The following is a 21,199-nucleotide window of genomic DNA, read 5'->3' on the forward strand; positions in this document are numbered from 1 at the left end:
TTTTACATTCCGGACCTATCACATTGCATATTTTTCTTCACATAAATTGACCCGGCCTATCCCTGGTCATAGGCTGGGGCCGGTAACACAGCACCAGATAACCTTCTAAAATGAAAGATCCATATACAGTAGCAATCAATGGAATCTTTCTACACCTTTCTGCAAAGCTTTATTCCAATAGTGCTGAAAGGTTTCTCCAGTTAAGCACAGTAGGTTTCATGGTCGTAAAATATCCACAACTCAAACTACTTGGCAAACATCCCCAGAGCCAAATAAAATATTGTTATGCAAAGAATTCCTTGCAATGCTCAAAATACCCAAGCACAATTAAAAGACGGTGATATTTGTATGCATGAAACCTGGCTTAATTAAACCATTTCGCTAATCTCAGCAAGTTGAAATACTTTGTCATGTAGTTCTGTACCAATGCAGGCCAATGAGACTTGGGCTGAGATTTTATTGCTAGGCTAGGATGAAAAATAGCACAATTAGCAGTGCTGTGTATAAAATCCTATGAGATCCTCGCAGATATGTGCTGACAGGCAGCAGTTTGTATGGAGCAAGCAGCTGCTCACATCTTGCTGTCTGGATCGTCATTTGGAAAATTACAGTCATTTTGCCCGTATCCTTCCTTCCAACATTGTTTCCATTAACACATTAAAGTCTTTCAAAGGGACAGTGTACATTATTCACGCTAATTTGCACTCAAGTATGGAAACACTCTTGATCATGCTCTTTCTTTATAATAAATAGGCAAGTATATCACATATATATTACTCCAATAAAATAGTTCCTCTACATATTGTGTAAAGGTGACATTTTATAACCTAAAATTATTTGGTGCACTTGCTTGTTGAGACTCACCTAGTGAGACATGATGTCCTGTAGATGTCATCTCAATGCACACTTAAGATCACCCAACAAACCTTAGGGGCTGGGAAAATATATCAATAAATAAAGGACAATTGAAAGAATCAGTATTTGAAAGTTCAAATGAACTCAAGGGGGTTTGTGATATCTGAGGTCCTAAGGGCAAAGTTAGACACCACTGATCTAAGGAGCCGTCCATGTGTGCAACGCAGCTACAGAGCTAAGTAAAATAGACTACTTAGCCTGAGGTTTCTACTTAAAAAGCCCCTTTTGCCAAAGGGAAAAATAAATATCTTAACTATACAAATGAAAATCTCAACATACGGAAATTTAAACAAGGAAGAACAAATTAATTCAGATTCCAAAAATAGCTAACGAGTGAAAGGCAAGTCAATTTTGAGCAACACTAGGGCACATTTATAAATAGTGGAGAAATATATGCTCTATCGCTACAAACAAACCCACACAAAAGATAAGAGGAACTAAAAAACTCCCTTTAACCTTCCAAAACAAACAAACATTCTTGATTGTCCTTTATATGCTGGTTCTATATTAAAATTAATAAATACTGTAGCGTACTTGGAATAGCAAGCTTTCTGAGCATTGTTTTAATACAAGTACTTGATTTACATGCTGCAGCTCAGTATGGCAAACAGTACATTGAAGCAGAGATTGCTATACATTCAAATAGAATAATGAGATTAATAGCTTCTAATGGCCTTTCTATCAAATATGGCATAAGTAGAGCATTACAGTACATACACGGCGATCTATGAAACTATTAGCTCGAGTCATTGTCACAATAGGATCCTAAATAGTAATTCAGTGCAACATTTTCAAAGTGAAATACATCACTAGTTTCCTTATAGTAACCACACAATTAATATTACCAGAGGATATTTCAATAGTGGCATGGCAGGGGTGCAGCCAAAGTGATCACAGGTAGTGGGACCAAATCTTTAATAAACTAAAACCCCATGTGACCCATTGTTACCAGTACCCCCGCAATACCACAATAGAAAATTATCATGGGAACCTCACACTAGGAGGCACTTCCTAATTTCCCTTGCTTTATTGAGCCATTCGTTCCCACACACCTGATACTAAGGGGCACTGCCGTCATTACAGCTTTTATCACTACTAAATCAATGAGCACTGGGAAGTTCCCAGCTATGGTTATGTATACAGGTGTCAGAAATACAAGGTACAAAGCCTAAGATCTTGCTTGCGCTTCTAGGCAAAACATTACTCAACAGTCTTTATAAATACAGTGGTCCTTGGGACTTCCGATATGGCAGATGTGGTCGTTAATATAGTCAGTTATATACAGTACATGTTTAATTGGGGTATTTTTTCCATTTGTGGGTGATGTGATTCATCTGCCATATATGTGGAAATTCCGACATTCACAAAATACTAACTTTAAAAAAATAAATAAATAAAAGTGACATCATAACACAGTGTGTTTATGAAACAAAATAGTTAAGCAAACAGTTGGAAATAGCAAAATCCTCCAAATAACCATCAGACAAGGTGAGCCGTTCACACTTACTAAAAGCTAACCTTTACTTACTAAATGGCCCATCTTTTCACCACTACATGTTTCTAAATGTGAAGTCAACAATTAAATCCCGTAAAAGAATGAAATACCACCCACAAAATACAGTATGCTGCATTCATGTATTATACATGTTACATACCTATGACTCTTACAATGCACCACAAGCCCCCAAAGAGCACTTATTAAAGGCACTGCCTAGGGAGACTGCCGTAAATCTAATAGGGGATCAATGTGACATTGGCTAGTGCCAAGGCATAAAGCTGAACATGTTGGCTTTTATGTGGAATCTGCTCAGCTGTACATTTCGACTGGTTCCAAGTAATATGGTTTGCTTGTACTCATTAATTGTAGTGTGCATTCTACAAGCGTGCTAAACAGTTATGTGCTTTACAGGTAGGTTACATGTGGTCAAATGTACTCTGTTGATTTAAGCATTAAGATTCCATATGTTCAGTGCCAGCCCAACTGCTTGTCTATTTTAGTAAATCAACGCCTCTGAGGTTTGCGTCGTAAATCTAATAATAAATATGGGCATTGCCAGTAACTTCTACACTGTTTAACATGGCTCAACAGCTTTCCAAGTCCATTTTAATGCAGAAGATAGTGTGTGGTCTCTAACTTCAACATGGTACCCTTTTTTTCCACCCCAGATAGCTGCCATGAAGGTAATTGGCCAAACACCTCTCTTCCTGTATGACATACGTTACTTATCTGTCCCGTCAGCTCCAGGGCTGGCTCAGTGAACATTGTGGGCTGGGGTCTGTTTAGCCTACCTGTGCATTCTCAGAAAGTTCTCCTGTGTATTTCCATGAGAGTCCTTTCCTGTCTCTGTGCCACAGTGGCAAGAATCATTTAGTGGCTAGAAGGCAGCTGCAGGGATGCAACTTCTGCAACTAGAAATTGCTCTTTTTTCACCATTTTGGAAGAATGCATATTAAAGTACTCACTGCAACTTTAAGTGCTAGAGTCCTGAAACCTATGTGGACAAAGACGAGAAATTGATTTGTAACACTTTCTCAATCTGTGCCTCACACATTGAAAGCTTGCCTATGAAAATAAAGAACAGACAGATGGGATTAATGTCTGTGAGAAGAATATCTCGCCTTACGTACATGATCTTCCCAAAACATAATGCACAGCCACTTATCAAGTACTGGGTGGAAACTACAACAATACATGGGGCATACAGCCTGCACTCGTCAAGCAAATATAGGTCAAACAACCGCATTCAACCAAGCCAATACATACAGTGCCCAGTGGAATACAAAAGAGGTAAAATACAATACGCCAATGAATACAGGTACATAATATTTTCTGCAGAAATGCACTATAAAAAGTACTCGAGCTCCTATTCTGTTGTTGAGTGTAATCAGTCTTTCTTGGAACAGATTGTCTTTTGTATTAAACAATGCCATGTCTCCAGCAATCATTAAATGCTTTAGCAAGAATAAAGGAGAGGAAGCTTCTGGTGTTGCTCAGGCTACAATCGAGTTGCAGGCTGGTTCGTGTGACAGATGAGAAAGGAGGCCCTCCTTGATGAGGAGAAACAGGGTCCTTCACTATCTCGGCAGGATACCTACACATTGCACGTCTGCTTGTGAAACCATCGGCACTGACACAAGCGATGCCTGAACATGAAGAAGCTGGAAATTGCTTGACAAATGTTGACTTCTCCAAGGATTCTCGTGCTTCCAACTTACAGGCCAATACATAGAATTTGATGGCCGATAACCATATTTCCCATCTACTGAAATTACCCTAAAGAATCAGAATGGTACAGATGCCCATAAAAATACCACTTTTTGGGGTACCTCTGGGCTATTGACTTAAAAAAACTTTAAAAAAATAGCCATATGTTCCAGTATAGCGGTTGGTATGGAGCCTAGTTGATAGAATAACTGGTTTGTTACAAGTGCATCATTGCTTGAATATCTCTGATATCTCACCACATACCGTGCAGGAGAATTAAAATGTAGTGGTTGCCACCAAAGCAAAGCCGAGCCAAGGTCTAGGTTTTATGAATCTCTTCACTGAAGTAGAATGTAGTAATTACTAAATGCTGCACTTTCAGTGAGCCTTGAGGACTGGGTTGAGAACCTGCTGACATAACACGCCATTATGGGTTTTGTCACTGTGTGCAAATTCTTCTAAAGGTGTCACAGCACTGTTAAGAATGATACATTACTAGGTATGGTCTCATTCCATTCATGCGTGTGTTCCTGTAATACTATTTTGTTTCCATTCTCAAAGGGCAAGGCTGTCTCTAAAGCTAAAAGGGTAAAACCATTGTTAGGCCCGTCAACAATTCTTTTCTCCTTTTGCCTCAGAGACAGTCTTGCTCATTATTGTATTTTACAGTATTCGTGTCAAGGAAAAACCATCAAAAAGACTTATCTGAAAAAAGAGTTTATCTGAAAAAGTCCAATTTATACCTGGATTGTTTTAGTCTTGTTTTGGGTCACCACAGACTAAATCTACATTTAAACATTCACTGCTTAATTGTTGAATGCACCTTCACATTGGGCCAGCAGGACAGTGTAAGTAGTTCAGACCTGGGAATGCATATATGTTTTCCCCCTTCTATATCCATGCCATGAAAATTATATGGCTGCTTGGGACAATACCATTGTGATGTATCAGGGCAGGACTGGGGAGAATGAGGTGGCCCTGGCACTTTAAGGCCAGCAGCCACCTAGTGACATAAGTGCAGCCAACATCTGGGTATGGGCGACATGTTTCTATGCTCCGGTAACATGATGCCCGACATATCATGCCGCTGGCCACTCTTTGCTGCACCGTATCGGTGATATTTTATAAACAGATGTTTCACAATGGTTCACAAACTAGATGTGGTCCTTGCTGAAAGATTTTGGTTTTATGTGCTACACATTATAGTTGCCGAAATGAATATCACTGTATTTATATTGTATTGATTTTTATGTAAAATAATGTTCAGAAATAATTTATATCATAATTTATATAATTATAACACTGTACAGAAATAGAATTTTAGCAGCCTCCAGTGTACATGAACTATATGTTAAGTATGAAAAGCAATGTTGTATTGGCAGTGTTAAGATACATGATGTGCTCATTTCCATAGGAGAGAGAACATTAACACTTCCCTTATGTCAAAAACACAACAGAAGGGAAAAGGGAGTTTTGACTGCAACCGATTAGAATACAATCTGGTGGAAGGAGGAAGTGGAATCTCATTTTCAGGGCACATGAAAGGAACATATCGTGTTGTACGACCCACCCACAGGACTTAAAATAACCCAACAGCGAATGGCATACTTAGAAACATTAGGATTAATGTCACATTAGATTTCTAGGCTGCTTAACAAATGCTCCAACCTCTAGTGCAAGGGCTATTAATAGGTCTCCATGTACTAGTTCAGATGTGACTTCATATTATGGATTAGCACAATCAGACCAAAAAATTGTTTCTGGAGTCTTTGTTCTTCCAGCTATTAACTCTAATTAATGCCAAGAGGAATGCAGTAAATCACATTATTTTACAGCTGCTGGTCATGTAGGTTTTAAGTAGGGCAAAAACTACTCATTGTTAAAATTAGCCTGAATGTGCTGGATAAGAGGATGCATTGAATTATATTAAACCAAAAATGTTCTACGCAGTATGAACAAGCACAAAACACACACTGAAAGTATACAACTGTTACAGAACAAGCAAACACTACCAATTGGGCTCTGATGCATGAAATCTGTATGGTAAATACATATAAGTACTGTACTGTTCTTTATGCCGTGACCCTAAATCAATATTATCCCTTCTACAGATATTTAACCCTTTAAGATCCAAAAGGTGCGCATAACATTGTAAAACATTTCAGTCAAGCATTCGGTACTAATTGATCTACTGCGTGCATGACCTTGAAGAGTCTGCTCGGCTCAGAGTTGAATGGTTTTGGAATGCAGGCAGACGTTCTTATTATAGCTGAAAATGTCAGTTTCTTGTCCAACACTCCTGTCTGTTCTAGCCTACCATCACGATAGCACATGATCACTAAAGACATTCCTCCAACATACTGTACCTAATTTAAAAAAATTAAGGATATAAGAGAATAGATATCTAGCTCTGCATCTTTGTAAGCATGTCAAATTTTCTGTTTCACATAGAAGCTGTAAGCCATAAGATGCCTTGATATGCAAAGTTAAATGCAGCAGCACACAACTGTGAGCCGTATGTCATGTTTCTATGTGTTTGCTTATCCACAAAGAGAGCACATCGGATCCATCTAATTCACACAGACCCACCGTGCTTCTTACATTAAGCACACAGATGTCTCACCTAATTCCCCATATCATAAATAAGACCACTTGGAGGGATGGTGGTTTTGACCATTTCACCTTCTTGTTATACAAATCCTGGCAACTAAGAAAGTCAATACAAGTAATTTCCTAATATTTAGTTGTGGTGTTACAGCTCATATAAATCTACCTTTCTGGTGAGATTCTGACCTCAAATACATCCGATACGGTGTTAGACTCGTGCCTGCATAAGGGTCTGGTGTGTGGACAGCCCTACAAAGTGTGACAAAATCCATATCATGTTCTCTTTCTTCACACGAAGTTTGTTATTAGCCAGCTCAGCGTTGCCTAGTGTTAGAATAGTCTGTGATACATAACATGACCTGAGCCTCCATTTTATATTGTACTTTGACACATTTGCTAAAGCTCTAGAGAGAAATATTATTTTCACCTTGCAAAGATTGTATAGACAAGATCTGTTACACTGTGGAATAGCTCAGACAAATACCTATCTCTGAACATTACATATTGTAATGGAAGCACAAAAACCTGACCAAGGCTGGGTGATAATAGTAGATGTCTGCATAGACAAATAACGGACATACATCTTACATTGAATCAACATCACTACTGTGTGAAGGAGAGTTCTGGTTTGTGTGAAAAATAGGTCACGTCTGTCAGAATTAAGTGGATAGCTCCCTCATCTGTAATGACCACCTTGGAAGTACATCGTTACCGATGTCACAGCACAACTTCTTGTACTGAAAATACAGAATTGCTCAATGTAACAGAAAAGGAACGTTACAATGACTCAAATAGCAACAAGGTGATGTAAACTTTTCTTTTTGGGAAAACATGCAACAGACCTGAAAGAAAAGTCTTAGTGCACACTAGGACATAAGAGCTGATGTGCTCCAAGAGGGCATCTTATCTGTCGCTAACAGCATCTATGACCCACTGAAGTGTACACATTTCCAAAGATAACAAAGCAAGCCATGGTGAATAGTAGAACTATTACTACTCCTACCTCATGAAGACTGGGATAAGTATAATTTGCCACCACTGCATCAGAATTCAAAAACCTAGCTAACTTCTGCACAGTACTAAAGTCTATCTCAAATTCATGTGAAGTAATACAGACTATATTATTTGAGGTTTAATGTTCTATATGGGATGTTGTGCTTCTGCAAATTCTAGACAAGAGAAGCTTTGCAAGCTGGAATATGTAATGTTGATTTAATTCTCTGTTAAGGTTTATATTGCGGTATCTACAGACCAGGTGGGAAGCGTCATGTTCTCTTTGTTCACATGAAGTTAGTTGTAGCCAGCTCAGTATTAGCTAATGTTATCGTAATGTCTGTGTATTATGTTAATGTTTGTACACCTCCAAGATCTATCTGTACTTGTGTCAAAGAGCAAAGAGGGAGTCTTAGCCCCTCCGTGTGATGTTCAACTAACTGTTTGAGTCTGCTCACTATAAGGATGCTGTTTTTTGGATAAGCCACATGAGGAAAGCCATTTAGCTACAATCACAGTAGATGAAAACAGTATAATTCACCTCTTTGTCTGCAACCGACAAAGATGTTAACGTTCTAATTCCTATAGTTACAGATGGAAGTCTATTATTTTCATTTCCATATGGGTATATAAAACACAAATAATCTATTTGCTAAACATAACAAAGCTTCACACTAAGGTAGTACACACTTTCAAAAACCACTATTAACTTGCACATATTTGTGTGTTCCTACATTCAGTTTGACGGTTCCCAAACTGGTATGATGCTCACATTTGAGAAGCAATTCGGAAATTGTAATGCAACAGTGACACGGTTAGTGGAACTCAGAAACAAGTATATGAAGGAGAGTAGTCAAAACCAAGCCAAGGTCAAATCAGGAGGTGAATGGTCTGGCAAGCAAATCAGAATCTAAATATCTTGGTCAGTAGAAGGCCAAGGTTAAACCAGGTAATCAGATGTCACTCAGGCCAAATCAGAGTCCAGAGACAAAGTCAGGAACCAGACAGGGTCACAGGAGCAAGCCAGGTCAGCAACTAGTTTGTGAAGTGAAGCCCATGGCAAAGCCTCATCCATCACTCACTTCAAATCACCACAGCTGCGGTGCTAACTGCAGTGTCCAAGCTGTTTGTTATGGGAACACAGCCTCCCTATTCTCTTTCGCGTATGCACATGGGACACCGTGGGATGCTGCAGAGGGTGCATCTGTGACCTCTCATGGATACTTGCTGTGAAATTACTGATAAATGGTGAGAATGCCAACAGAGAAAAGTATGCTGACCAGAATGTCAGTAACATGACAGAAATGTTCCTACAGTAAGCACAGCTAGGATTTGAATAAGTCAAGCTGAATAAAATTAAGTTCTCATACACTCACTCCTTGAATGCTACATATCTACAGACATGTGGCAAGAAATCTCTTGTACATGCTTCAAGAGGCACTATGTGAGATATTGTCCCAAAAGCATACACTTTAAGCATCACCTGCAAGATACAACTACTACATAAAGGCTAAAGGCCTAACAAATTTTACCAGAATTTATCAAAATAGAACAAACAGATGAATATTAACATTCTGAAACATCACCAATTTGGGTTTTGAGTATTACACTGGTTTGGTCCGGGACTGGTCACCCAGAGCATCTGAACCCCACAGGCTTTATAAGTTAATTTTCAGATGTGCGACGCCAAGCTGATTACCCAAGACGCTATAGGGGCAACCTGACAAGGGCTGCTGTTGAAGAACATAAATGCCTTTTCCCGTAGCCCAACTAGAAGTTGATGTGCTTATCAACATGCTTAGTGCACATAGACCAGTGAGCAACCAATGCTAATTTGAGTGATGGCCCAATACCAGTGAGATCTGCTCAATCAGTGCCTCACCAAGAGCTTATCGCCTACCAAAGCTAAAAAAAACTCATGGCACATTTCTTCTATTCAGTCTATAAAATGTCTTCAGAATGTTTTGTTTTACCCATTAGGACCTCAAAGACTTGTCCACCGTTATCTTTATTGTGGCCACTGGTGGAAACGTACAACATGTTCCATCTCAACTGGAGGGGTTGGTGGAATCAGAGCAAAATCACACAGCAATGAATTTTAATACAATTACATGTATTAAGTGCCTATTAATCAGCTTGCAACATTCAACCTGCACACCCTCTAGAACACTTTACCTGTACACAGGCTGCATTTCATGTGCTATGCCTATCACAGAGTCCTGTAGAAAGTTGTCAAACTCCTCAAACAGTTCCCGAATGTTTGTTTTAAACTTCAGATCCAGGTCCAGCTGAATAATCCGAGATATGTCTAAGATACAAAGAGAGAAAGGGTTTGTAAACAAAACTGTGTACATATTTTAAATTGTACTGTAGAAAGCAGTTCAGAAATACCATAGGCAAAGAATTCTATTCCATGGGTATAAAAGTATTTCACGAGTCTAGTTGCCCAGAAGTTAACACACACACACAGGAGGCTTGTATGTAAAGTGATTATGGTAAAAGTTTGAAAAGGGTTTTACCACCACAGCAGCAAATGGAATCTTCCTGCTGGTTTGACCATTCCATTGTTGGTATGGCAAGAAAACCACTTTTTATACTTTGCTCCAGAATATGTTTTATCCGTTTCAATCACAGACCAAAAAAAATACAAAAGGCTGTCTTATGTTGATGACCAACATACTGTAACTCTGAGGTCTTCTATACTGTAAGCTGGTTTGCACCGGCTTGACTGTCTACCAGGCCACCCAAATAAACAGGGAAAGGCTTAAATGTCCTGCTGAATGTTCCACCCTATTATATACTACGCCATCGAAGGAAAAAAACCTGGACTTCTGATGGATGTGATGGCTGCCTGAAAATGTAACTTGTCTCTGGGTCCATAGAAGAGTCTTTCAGAGTACTTTGAGGGTTTGCTACAGTCTTGTATACTATGTTGCAAACCATAAGTTGTTGTCATCCTCCTTAACTTGACTTTGTCCATCAGCCCTTGAATATATTAATTCTATTTTAATGAAAAAATTAAATTCTCTAAATCTTATATTGCGTTACATTGTGTTTATGCGCTACCGCAACTACTTGTACAGTACTTCCACCAGGGGAGGGCTAGAAATAGACTCGGCAAGGTCAAGTGTCCCGCTAATAAGGCAGCCCAAGACATGAGGCAGAACACCCTCATTTTTAATTTTCAGTCCGGTATGAAAACACAGTTACAGGGATGGAAAACATAGGATCCATTCAAGATGTAAATGCTTTGAGGTCCCTGCTAGATACATGTGGAACTGTAAGAAGGACAAAAACCATGTCCAATAGTGGCCCTAAATGTTTAAATCAGAGCAGCCCAGGTAGCAACTGTCTGCTTGCCAGCCTTCCCCTTACCTCCACATCCAGGCTGTAGCTCTACAACCAAAGGTTTTATATCAAGCGATAACATACCTTTCCTATGAGAAAATGCTATTTCTACATACAGAAGTCTGAATTTCTGCACTACTGTGAATAAGCCGTTCTTAGGTTAAGCCGTGTTAACAGGTTGTTTCTATCCGACAAAATCCAATTTGTACTTTGTAACATTTAAAATAAACAAAATAAAGCTACTCTTGCAAAGCCCAGTAACGACAGGAATTTATTAACACCAGATGATTTTCCAGAATTTATATTAACATTAAAAACAGGTCTGGCCTGTTAACCCTGCAAAAACAGGCCCTGGCTGAAACACCGGGAATAATTTTAGGAGCCAGAACTTGGGACTCTTCCTGAAATTTTACAGCCGTTATACTTTCTGTAAGATAACTACAAAGAACAGCAGATTTTTTTTTTCCTTTCTTTGGCAACTACATTTTTCATACTAAATTTAGAAGACTGAAAAAATTGAAACAATGCTGTTTTTGTAATGAGAAGGAAAACATGATGAGGTCGTTTTTCCCTAATGAAGGAAGTTACATGAATATTCCAAGCAAAGTGTGAATGGAGGGTTTAAAAAACAAAAAAAAAACCCAAAGCACCGTCTTCAGTCCCCGCAAAAGCTAACCTAACCCTGTGAGCTTCCTGTTACTAGCAGTACAGCTAATACAGTAGTTACAGCTAACATTTTGTCTAAAAACCATCAAGAAAAAGGCGATTTAGCGTAATACAATTAAATTTGGGTTGTCTTGAGTTGTGCCAGTAGTAAGATATGCATTAGAACAGACATTACATTTTAGATCAGACCTAGAACTGATTTATTAGTACTATATTTTATGCAGCATTTAGGACAGACTGTAGAGGAGAGAGTCAAGACAGTGGAATGCCAAGCAGAAGAGTGTTGCAGTAGTCAAGACGGGAAATAAGTGAAGAGGAAGGATTTTTTAGAATGGGTGTGATTAGCACTTGAACTGCTAGCTCCGCCACATCTATGGAACAATAAAATAATTTAGGTTTTAGTCTTTACATCAGGAAAAACAGACAGACTAGATGGTCCAAAACGTCAAAGCCTACGTTTCTATATATTGAAATATAGTAATTTCCAAAAATAGCACAAGTGGACTGGCTGAGCCTTATGTGCGTTTATTTTCTCATCTGCTGCTAGCCATTTGTGTGGCACTAGAGACAGACTGTTATAGGCAAGTATGCTAAAGATAAGGTTGCTGGCTTATTGCCTCTAGCCATTAGCACCGTATTTGAGTCATTGCAGTCAGCTCCGCTTTCTCTATCGTACTTTTTTACAATATTTTCTACCATATAGAAAAAAAATCCGCGAGCTGAATGTGCCTCTCTTGCCAACTTAAATTACACCGGAAAATGCTTTAACGAATGTTAGCTTTTTTTTTTTTCTCAATAAACAATGGGCAGTAGTATTGGTATCACCATTTTATGTTAACCATTAGGCTAAGACTAGAGAACTTTCAGGAATTACACATATATGCTTTATTCCTTAAACAGAGGTATTCTTGACACAAACCATGCGTAATAATTCACATGCTTATCCACGCAGTAGGATGAAGGGTGCATTATTCTCTTTCCCCCCATGTCTACATATGTATTAAATCATTCAACGTCACCGGTACGGAACGGAGAAGATGCAATTGTTCAGTCTCTGAGGTTATTTATATAGCAGCTATGACTGTTCTCTGCCTCGGTAGAGCTCTCTGGTAGATCCAGAAGGAACACATCTGTATCCGCTTCTGTCCATCAAATGAACATGGGGAAGATCTTTAAAAACCTGGTGCTTTGTAACCCCATGGTGCTCAAAGAGTTAATGGAAACATTATTTGCCGCTGCAGCGTGCCTGATCTCAAGGAACAGTTTGCGTAATTGAACTGCTAGCTCTGCCACATCTATGGAACAATCAAATATTCCACGGCTCAACATTCTTTCTGGTGGTTAAAGTAATTTGGTAGATTGGTTTATTTTTTTCCTTGCAGTTCTAAATTCTCTGTAAATACAATGAAACTGAAATGCTGCAATAAAAGTCAATAAAAAACGCATGGAGCTATAAAGAGCTCAGAGCCGGCCTCGTGTTACCGCAACGCTTTCACTGCATATCCAAGGTTCTGGGTTTTTTTCTGGTGTGTAGGACAGGTAGATTTTTGCATTCAGATCATTTACCCAAAGCACGAGTTAAAATTAAAACCTCATAGCTTTCAGTTCAGCGCAATGAAGTTCGGTTAAGTGCTTTAGAAATCTCATCTCGATTAAGCCAGAGAGGGAGGCAAAAACCATAATGCTGCGATGATAGGACTGCATTGCAGAGCATTGTCCTACGATTCCACACAAAAATAAGATAAGAAAAAAAAGTTTCCTTATAGACATAACCAGCTTCTCTGAGCGACTCTATTCACCTTAAAAGTTACTTCTATAAATCTAGAACACTAAAACAAAATGCTTATATTTTGTAAAATCATTTCACTGCTGTCATAGAATGTATATTCTAGAGCGGCCCTTTAATCAGGAACTACCACTTATTAAAATGTCACAATAATCCACATTTTAAATAAAATGGCTCATGTTATATTGACATTTGTCTTAGAACAATTCAGCCGCATAAATATTATTAAAGTTATTGGTCTACATCTCACTTACTGCAGGGCAATACATTACATCAATCAGCCATAACATTATGGCCACCTGTCTAATGTACGTCCCGCTTTTGCCACCAAAACACCCCTGACCAGTAAAGGCATTGACTTCACTTAGAAGGTGTGCTGTGGTATCTGCACCAAGACGTTAGCAGCAGATCTTGTAAGTCCTGTAAGTTGTGAGGTGAGGCCTCCATTGGATGCATCCTGGTGCCGTGTGTTCTCCAGGTAAGCGACACACACGCACCTGGCCATCCATGTGATATAAAAGAAAACAGGGGTCAGCATGGGCACCCTGACTGATCTGCGGCTACGCAGCCACATACACAACAAACTGTGATGCACTGTCTGTTCTGACACCTTTCTATCAAAACCAGCATTTTTGAGCTCCAGTAGCTCGTCTGTTGGATTTAACTGCACAGGCCAGCCTCCCCCCACATGCATCAATGAGCCTTGGTTGCCTATGACCCTGTCAGCGCAACCAAAAAAATAACCGAATGTGGTCACCCTACAGCCCCAGGCCAGAATACATCGGTGTTTGAAACACCCCAGGACCCTGCATGGTTCTGGATCATATATATACAGATTAAGCTGTATGTAGAATGTGCCGTACTTACCCGCAGTGGACCGTGACACTTTAATAATGGATTTCTATTCTTAATATTTCCCCTCTATTTTTGTCTATTTAAATTGATTTTAAAACGCTACCTGTTTCTGCCTGGTACACAAATAGGGAATGGGAAGTTTTAAATGCTCTGTTTACGCTCTGGTCTTTCTACTTGTTATGAAGATCCCATTAGGAAAAAGAGTCCTCTTTGGAAGAAAAATAACATTGATCTCCTTCAATTACATAAACACATTTAACAAAATTGTCCTGCTCACTTAGCTACTTGAATGTTTCATTACAAAGGTAAATGCACATTTGTTTTCCGTAGGCAAACAAAACTCTTACAGAAGGCGGATAAAGAGAAAATTACGTTCTAGTAGCGTACACACGGAACAAAATAATACTAGACTCCAGGATATATCAAATCTTTATCAACATATTATATATATATATATATATATATATATATATATATATATATATATATATATATATTGTACGTCACTCATAAGCCTGGCTGAGGGACAAGATAGTTGCATTCCACAAGAATTAATTATTTTATTACAAAAGTAACTTTCTATATGAATGTATATTATGTATCAAATGGAAACTTGCAGCTACTCTAAGTGGTTTGTTCCATGCATCAACCCCTGTACACAGGCAGATTGTATACCCTCTTCTAAGTGAGAAGTAGCCGACTGATCATTCTCCGTTCCTTGCAGGCTCTTTATAAGGAAGAAAGGGCCTTTTGTCACCTAGTATCTCATATGTGTTTGGCAATCTAAGGGTAATAACGTAAGTTAACACATACATAAGACTAATGGGCGAGTCCAATGTATAAATGTTTTACCCTACATTTAAAAAAACAAAATAGCAGACAATAAGTAAAAAGAAAATAGAAAAAAAGCTACTTGTCCCCCCAAAAAATGGTTAACTGCACACAGTTCTGGGAGAGAGAGAGAAAGAAGTTTACCAACTGGGAGAAAGAAGTATTGCAACGCTGTAGTTAAGAGGCAAGTGTCATATATGTCACTTTAATAAGCTTCATTACGGAGCCACTACTGGAGAATTTCTCTCCTTGCCTTCAGAAAGTGCACAATCCACCTGACATCTGCTTATTGAAACCAGTGACTGCCTACCGTTGAAGCATCTTTCAGGCTACAGAGCCGTTTTAATGGGCTCACAGAGTGCTCCTCACTGCGTCATACACCCAAAGAACAGTCACGTTAACCTCACGGCGGGCTGACTTTACCTGTGACTTCTGACTGCCTCACACCGATAATGAGTCTCCTTCACAGACTCATGCTTAGCACACAGCCCTTCTAAACGCTATCTTAACAAGCTCTGCCACCACAGCTCACATACTTTGTCGAGATTGTTCTGTTCCTTTTTAGGCGTCCACAAAAATTATGGGTTTTGCAAGTTGTGCGTCGGACATTACGCATTACAAGTTTTGACTGCATTATTGGAGTGTGACATACTTGTTGTACTTTGGCAGGAACAATACAGCCTGTGGCAGGTTCTCTTAATGAGCTCATAACCAGCCATGCATTACAAAGTGCCCTTACAATCCCTTTCTTCTCTCCGATCTATTGTGTGACTTTATAGTTCTGTAGATATATTAGATTCCTGATTCAACAATGCCCATTATAATAAGAACGAAGCTGCCTGGTGCCAGGGCTAGAGATCAGTCTATTGTATTTCACACTATTGGGTTATGCTCCGGCTCTCTTTGTAGTCTGAGGCCTTGTGTTTTTCTGTGTTTTCCTCTATAGAGTCTCCAGGAATTATACTATTTCCTTTGTTATGTTATTTTCAGAGATAATGTCTGGCTCAGCTTTTCCGTGATCTAGGTGCCAAGAGGAAGCTATTATTTAGTGAGATATAATGCGAAGAGATTTTCTGGAATTAATACATTTAGCAACAGCCAATAAACTTTCCGTTAAAGCAGATCTCACTTTTCCGAAAAGTGAGTTTTCAGTACAGTAGGTAAACGTATCTTGAGAATGCTACCGGTTGGGACCTAAAGTCTCCGGGTGAAGGTTTGTTTTTCTTTTACTGTAGTAGCTTTAGGAATGCCCACTTGCCACCTACGCCAACCTACTAATGGCTGTTTGGAGCTAGCCCCATCTCTGTGTGCGACTAGCACATCCCCTTTATGAACTCACTCTCCCAGAACGGGGAGCACTCCATTAACCTACCCTAGGAAGTGGACAGGTATGCAAAGGCATGAAGATCATACCTGGGAACTGTGAAATCCAGAGACTTCAGGTTAAGCACCGCTTCCCCAGTTCTCCGAGTCAGTACAGGGAAACTTTGGGTCGCGGGAGTGGCGTTGCGTGCCGCATCACTCTACACAAATTCACTATTAACAATAGCGTGTGTCCTGCGATGTCAGCAGGGCCCTCCTACCCACATCCCGCAAAGGTGGACTTCGGGTAGCCGATTATACTGTCCCTTTAAATATATATCGATTGCCAGGTGTCTACTAAACTGTTACTGGCTTTGCACCAGGCCGCAACCACCCATTTTATTCCCAACCGCAAACCTGTGAATGTGCATTAAGTCTTTACTTCACAGGCACTTGCCAAAATTTCAAAGGTCTCATCTGTCAAAAGCTGTTGTGACACCGATTAGAAGTCTTCCTGGTAAAAAAAAAACCCAGTAACTTCTCATTTATTGTTGGCACAAAAACATTTCAGTTGCAAATAAACAATGTTTACTTATAAGAAAACAATTGAAAATGGGATTTTATTGTGTCTACAGCCGTCTGATTTAAACGTCTGAGGGCCAGAGGAATCAGGAGCCAAAAAAAGCACAGGAAAGAAATGATTTTCTGTTGCAGCACTAGCAGGGTTAAGCTGACAAAAACTGAGATTTTAAAACATGGATGGCTCCCATCCACTGTACACAGTCATAACATTTATGGTCATCAATGGAGCCATTTTATTTATCTGTACATTCTAAACTTGGGTCAAAACAGGGCTCTATTATTGGTACGAACACACAAGTGTTTGGATTAGCAGTTACCTAGTAACTTCACAGAATTATGATCACCAATACATCGTTAAAAATCTGACAAGATGAGGACCCTCTTTAACTAGGGAACCATAAAAGTGTCCTCAAATCACAAAAGCAGTCACTATGAATTTTTTATATATATGTTATCTTTTATTCATATAGCCCAACAGTTTATGCAGCGCTTCTGACAATACATATATTCAATGATTATGACAAAACTAGAACTGACAGACTAAGACAAATTAATACATAATATTTTATATATACATAAACATACACACACTATATGGACAAAAGTATTGGGATGCCTGACCATTACACCAACAGGGACTATTATGACACTGCATTCTAAATAAATAAACATTAATATGTAGTTGGTCCCCCTTTTGCAGCTATAACAGCTTCTGGGAAGTCTTTCCACAGGATTTTGTAGTTTGTGTGGGCATTTCTGGCAATTCATCCAGTAGATCATTTGTGAGATCAGGCACTGATGTTAGACAAGAAGGCCTGGCTTCAATTCCAGTTCATCCCAAAGGTGTTCAATGGGGTTGAGGTCACGGCTATGTGCAGCGAGTTCTTCCACACTGATATTTAGTTGCAAAGGGGGGCCAACTACATATTAACGTCTATGTATTTAAAATGCAACGTCAAAGTCCCTGCTGGTGTAATGTTCAGATATCACAATACTTTTGTCCATATAGTGTGTGTATATGTATTGTATAATATATATTATATAATATGTAAAAATATATTCACCTACACAAAAAAAAAAAAAAAAAAAATCAGGTAAAGATGAATATTGCAATCATAAAAATCTACATTTCCACTCAGAAAGGGAAATGATAAAAAATTTTCACCGAGTAAGACATAAGGCAGATTGTCAGGACTTTACAAACGACAATAAAACGTAATTTGCGGCAAGGAGCACTCAGACGTAAATTTTATATGGTGATGGAAGCCCATTGTAATGCATGGTGGCACCACAACCCCTATTGATCTCTGTCACGCTCCGTCATTCGTGCAGCATGCTGAATTTGCACATGCACACAATTTCAATTGGGTAGGAGGGGCAATATCTGCTGTCGCATGAGGGGGATATATTAGAAAAAAAGAAATAAAGCTCTGAACAACTAGTGTGGCGTCTGAACGCACGCCTTCTGTGGGCCTCTAAGGCTAGTCTTGCACTGGGTAGCCATCACTTCTGCACTATGTTAAAGATGGTCCTGACTTGTGATAACCTCCCGGGCTGGGAGAAGTGTGCCCGGTGTGATGGCATGCCAGGACATACCTAGGCTAGCAGTGAGAATCCAAGACTATGCCTTTTTCCCAAGGCCAAAAGCTGCCTCCAAAGCCTGAAGGCCAAAAATGGTGGTATTGGACTTCAGAAGTCCCTTCCCCTGGAGTCTTATTACCGGTACTACAATCTCATTGCAAGATTATACATGGACCAGAGTTTGTGAAAAACTTTTCTGGCAATATGTAGGAAAATTATTATGATCATCCTGTACACGGTAGTCAATATTATGCTGCGACACTGGCTCCATCATTTGCTCACAAGAAGATTTTTTTCTGGGATGCGACACGATCTGAAAGCATAATGAAAAGGGATATTTACAAACAAACTTTTAGGAACCATAGACTTTTGGCTTATGCTTTGTACAAAAACTATGACCATCATAGCTTTTCACAATCTAAATTTCATTTCTTTCTTTGGCAATCAGGGTAACCGTTTCAAAGTTAATTGTGAAATGTAGGATTTTGGGAAATGACAGATCAGCTATAAAGCTGTAATGGCTTTTAAACCAAATACCAAAAAAAACTGTTTTGTGAACACATTGCCAGGCAATGTTATGTGCCATGGCGACAATGTTCTGCCCATCTTCTTTTGTAGTAGGACTTTTAGTAGACTGTCCATGTTAGACTCTTACCCTCCGCTTTGTGCAGAAACAAAAGATGGCAGGAAATACATTAAATAAATATGGGAAATAGCCAAACTAGATGGATCAGATGGTCCTCAACAGCCGTCACACTGTTTCTTTATGCCTATAAGAATATTAACGTAACACAAGAGTTTTTTCCTTTAACAAAGTAATTCAAAGATTTGGAAGTGAAGCTTCTGCCATGAATAACAAACACAGAGTTGTTGATTCCTGTAGGTCAGTGGATAAACCCTGCTGTTCTCTGCCAGCCTGTGTGTGACAGATCTGGAGCACAACATAATCAATAGCACAGAGGGGAGCATATAATAGAAGTAATTGGAGCTGACATTACCCCCTTAGGTACACATCGTCTTGTTGTCCTTATATTCTTCTGAATCCAGCATGGGAATCCAGAACTCATACAATTCAAACCCCTTGTATTACAAATTGTTTTGTAAGCAAATATTAAAGCATTGGGTTTAAGAGGAAAAAGTATAGGGGAAAAAAATCTAAATATGGTGCAGTCACCATAGCAATCAGTGCAACTTGCTAGCAGCTCCACCATTAAATCACTAATGCAGTGATGCTCCTATAGTTATATTTTAAGCAGGCACTGCTTTGGGTGACCTAAACTGTGAAAATATCCAGTATATGTGAAAGCAGTATAAAGTGGGTGACCAAGAAATCCAGTACCATGGCCAGTTTTCGACGCAGCCTGCCCCATACCTGAAACCAAGGTTAAACATGCACAAAGCTGATGTTCTCTTATCTGGTTCCTTCTTGCCTCCTCATGTCCACCCATAGATACTCCTCCAGCAACAGATGAAGACATGGAATATGTTCTCATAATATCCCAAATAACTGTTAGCACAACAGAATGTTAAAATATACATTCCATTGCATTTGTACACAAAAGTATAGGCACATGAATGGCTGAAAACATAAGTCTTAAATGTATATCCAGCCCTCTTCCAACTAACTAATTACTTAAGTAAAGAAATAGGGAAACCCATTTATATATTCTAAAATTAAAAAGCATGAGATTTCAAATGTCAATTTTCAAGGCTGGAGTCCAGTTTTGGATGCAGGACGACATCTTGAGGACTCCTTGGTTAGGGTTATACCATCAACAAGTTAATACATTACATGGTAGGACATAGCAATAGTCTACATTACATAGCTGCCACCTATTTCAGCCCAGCCAACAGCAGATATCTTAAGCTAGCAACATTAACAAACACTTCCATAGTACACAGTTTATGTCTATTCAATAAACAACCTTATGAAGGTTAACGGAGGCGCCACATTTGTAGATCAATATATACAGAACTTCTATACACAGTCGGACAAAAGATGTAGTCATTGTTTTGTACGTATTGTAAAATGAGAAAAATAAAAGATTATATAAGGCTCTACCAATAAACAATGTAGCAATAAAACCACAAGCCACAATATGCCTAAAACATAATAAGATTAATAAAATAAAACAAACCACTAATAAAAATGACACGTTAGCTATTATTTTCATGAAAGGAAGATAAAACGTATAAGGCAGCTGCTTCCATATCATGCATAATTATAAAGAAACAGTTAGGTCCATTAATATTTGGACAGTAACACAATCAAGATGTAAGTGAAGTGCAGACATTCGGCTTTCATTTGAGGGTATTTACATCCAAATCAAGAGGTTAAGGAATTACAGCAATTGTCATACATAGTCCACATTTTCAGGGGCTCAAAAGTAACTGGACAGTTGACTGAGAAGATGTTTCATGGGCTCATTGGGGTTTTGATACAAACTGTGGAATTTGCATTTGGAAGCTGTTGCTGTAAGCAATATGAGCTGAAAAGAAAACAAACAAACCCAGATAGTTGCTAAATT

General features: G+C 39.0%; 1 protein-coding gene across 1 annotated transcript in view; it reads right to left on the reverse strand.

Moving 5' to 3' along the window:
• XXYLT1 (xyloside xylosyltransferase 1) overlaps nucleotides 1-21,199 on the reverse strand; it is an 83,008-nt gene that overhangs the window by 32,893 nt on the left and 28,916 nt on the right. Inside the window, exon 3 of the mRNA XM_053459592.1 lies at nucleotides 9,896-10,028. Within this exon, the coding sequence (XP_053315567.1) occupies nucleotides 9,896-10,028 (133 nt within the window). The remainder of the gene's footprint in view (nucleotides 1-9,895; nucleotides 10,029-21,199) is intronic.

This window comes from Spea bombifrons, chromosome 3 (genome assembly GCF_027358695.1).
Source record: "Spea bombifrons isolate aSpeBom1 chromosome 3, aSpeBom1.2.pri, whole genome shotgun sequence".
Classification (NCBI taxonomy): Eukaryota; Metazoa; Chordata; class Amphibia; order Anura; family Pelobatidae; genus Spea; species Spea bombifrons.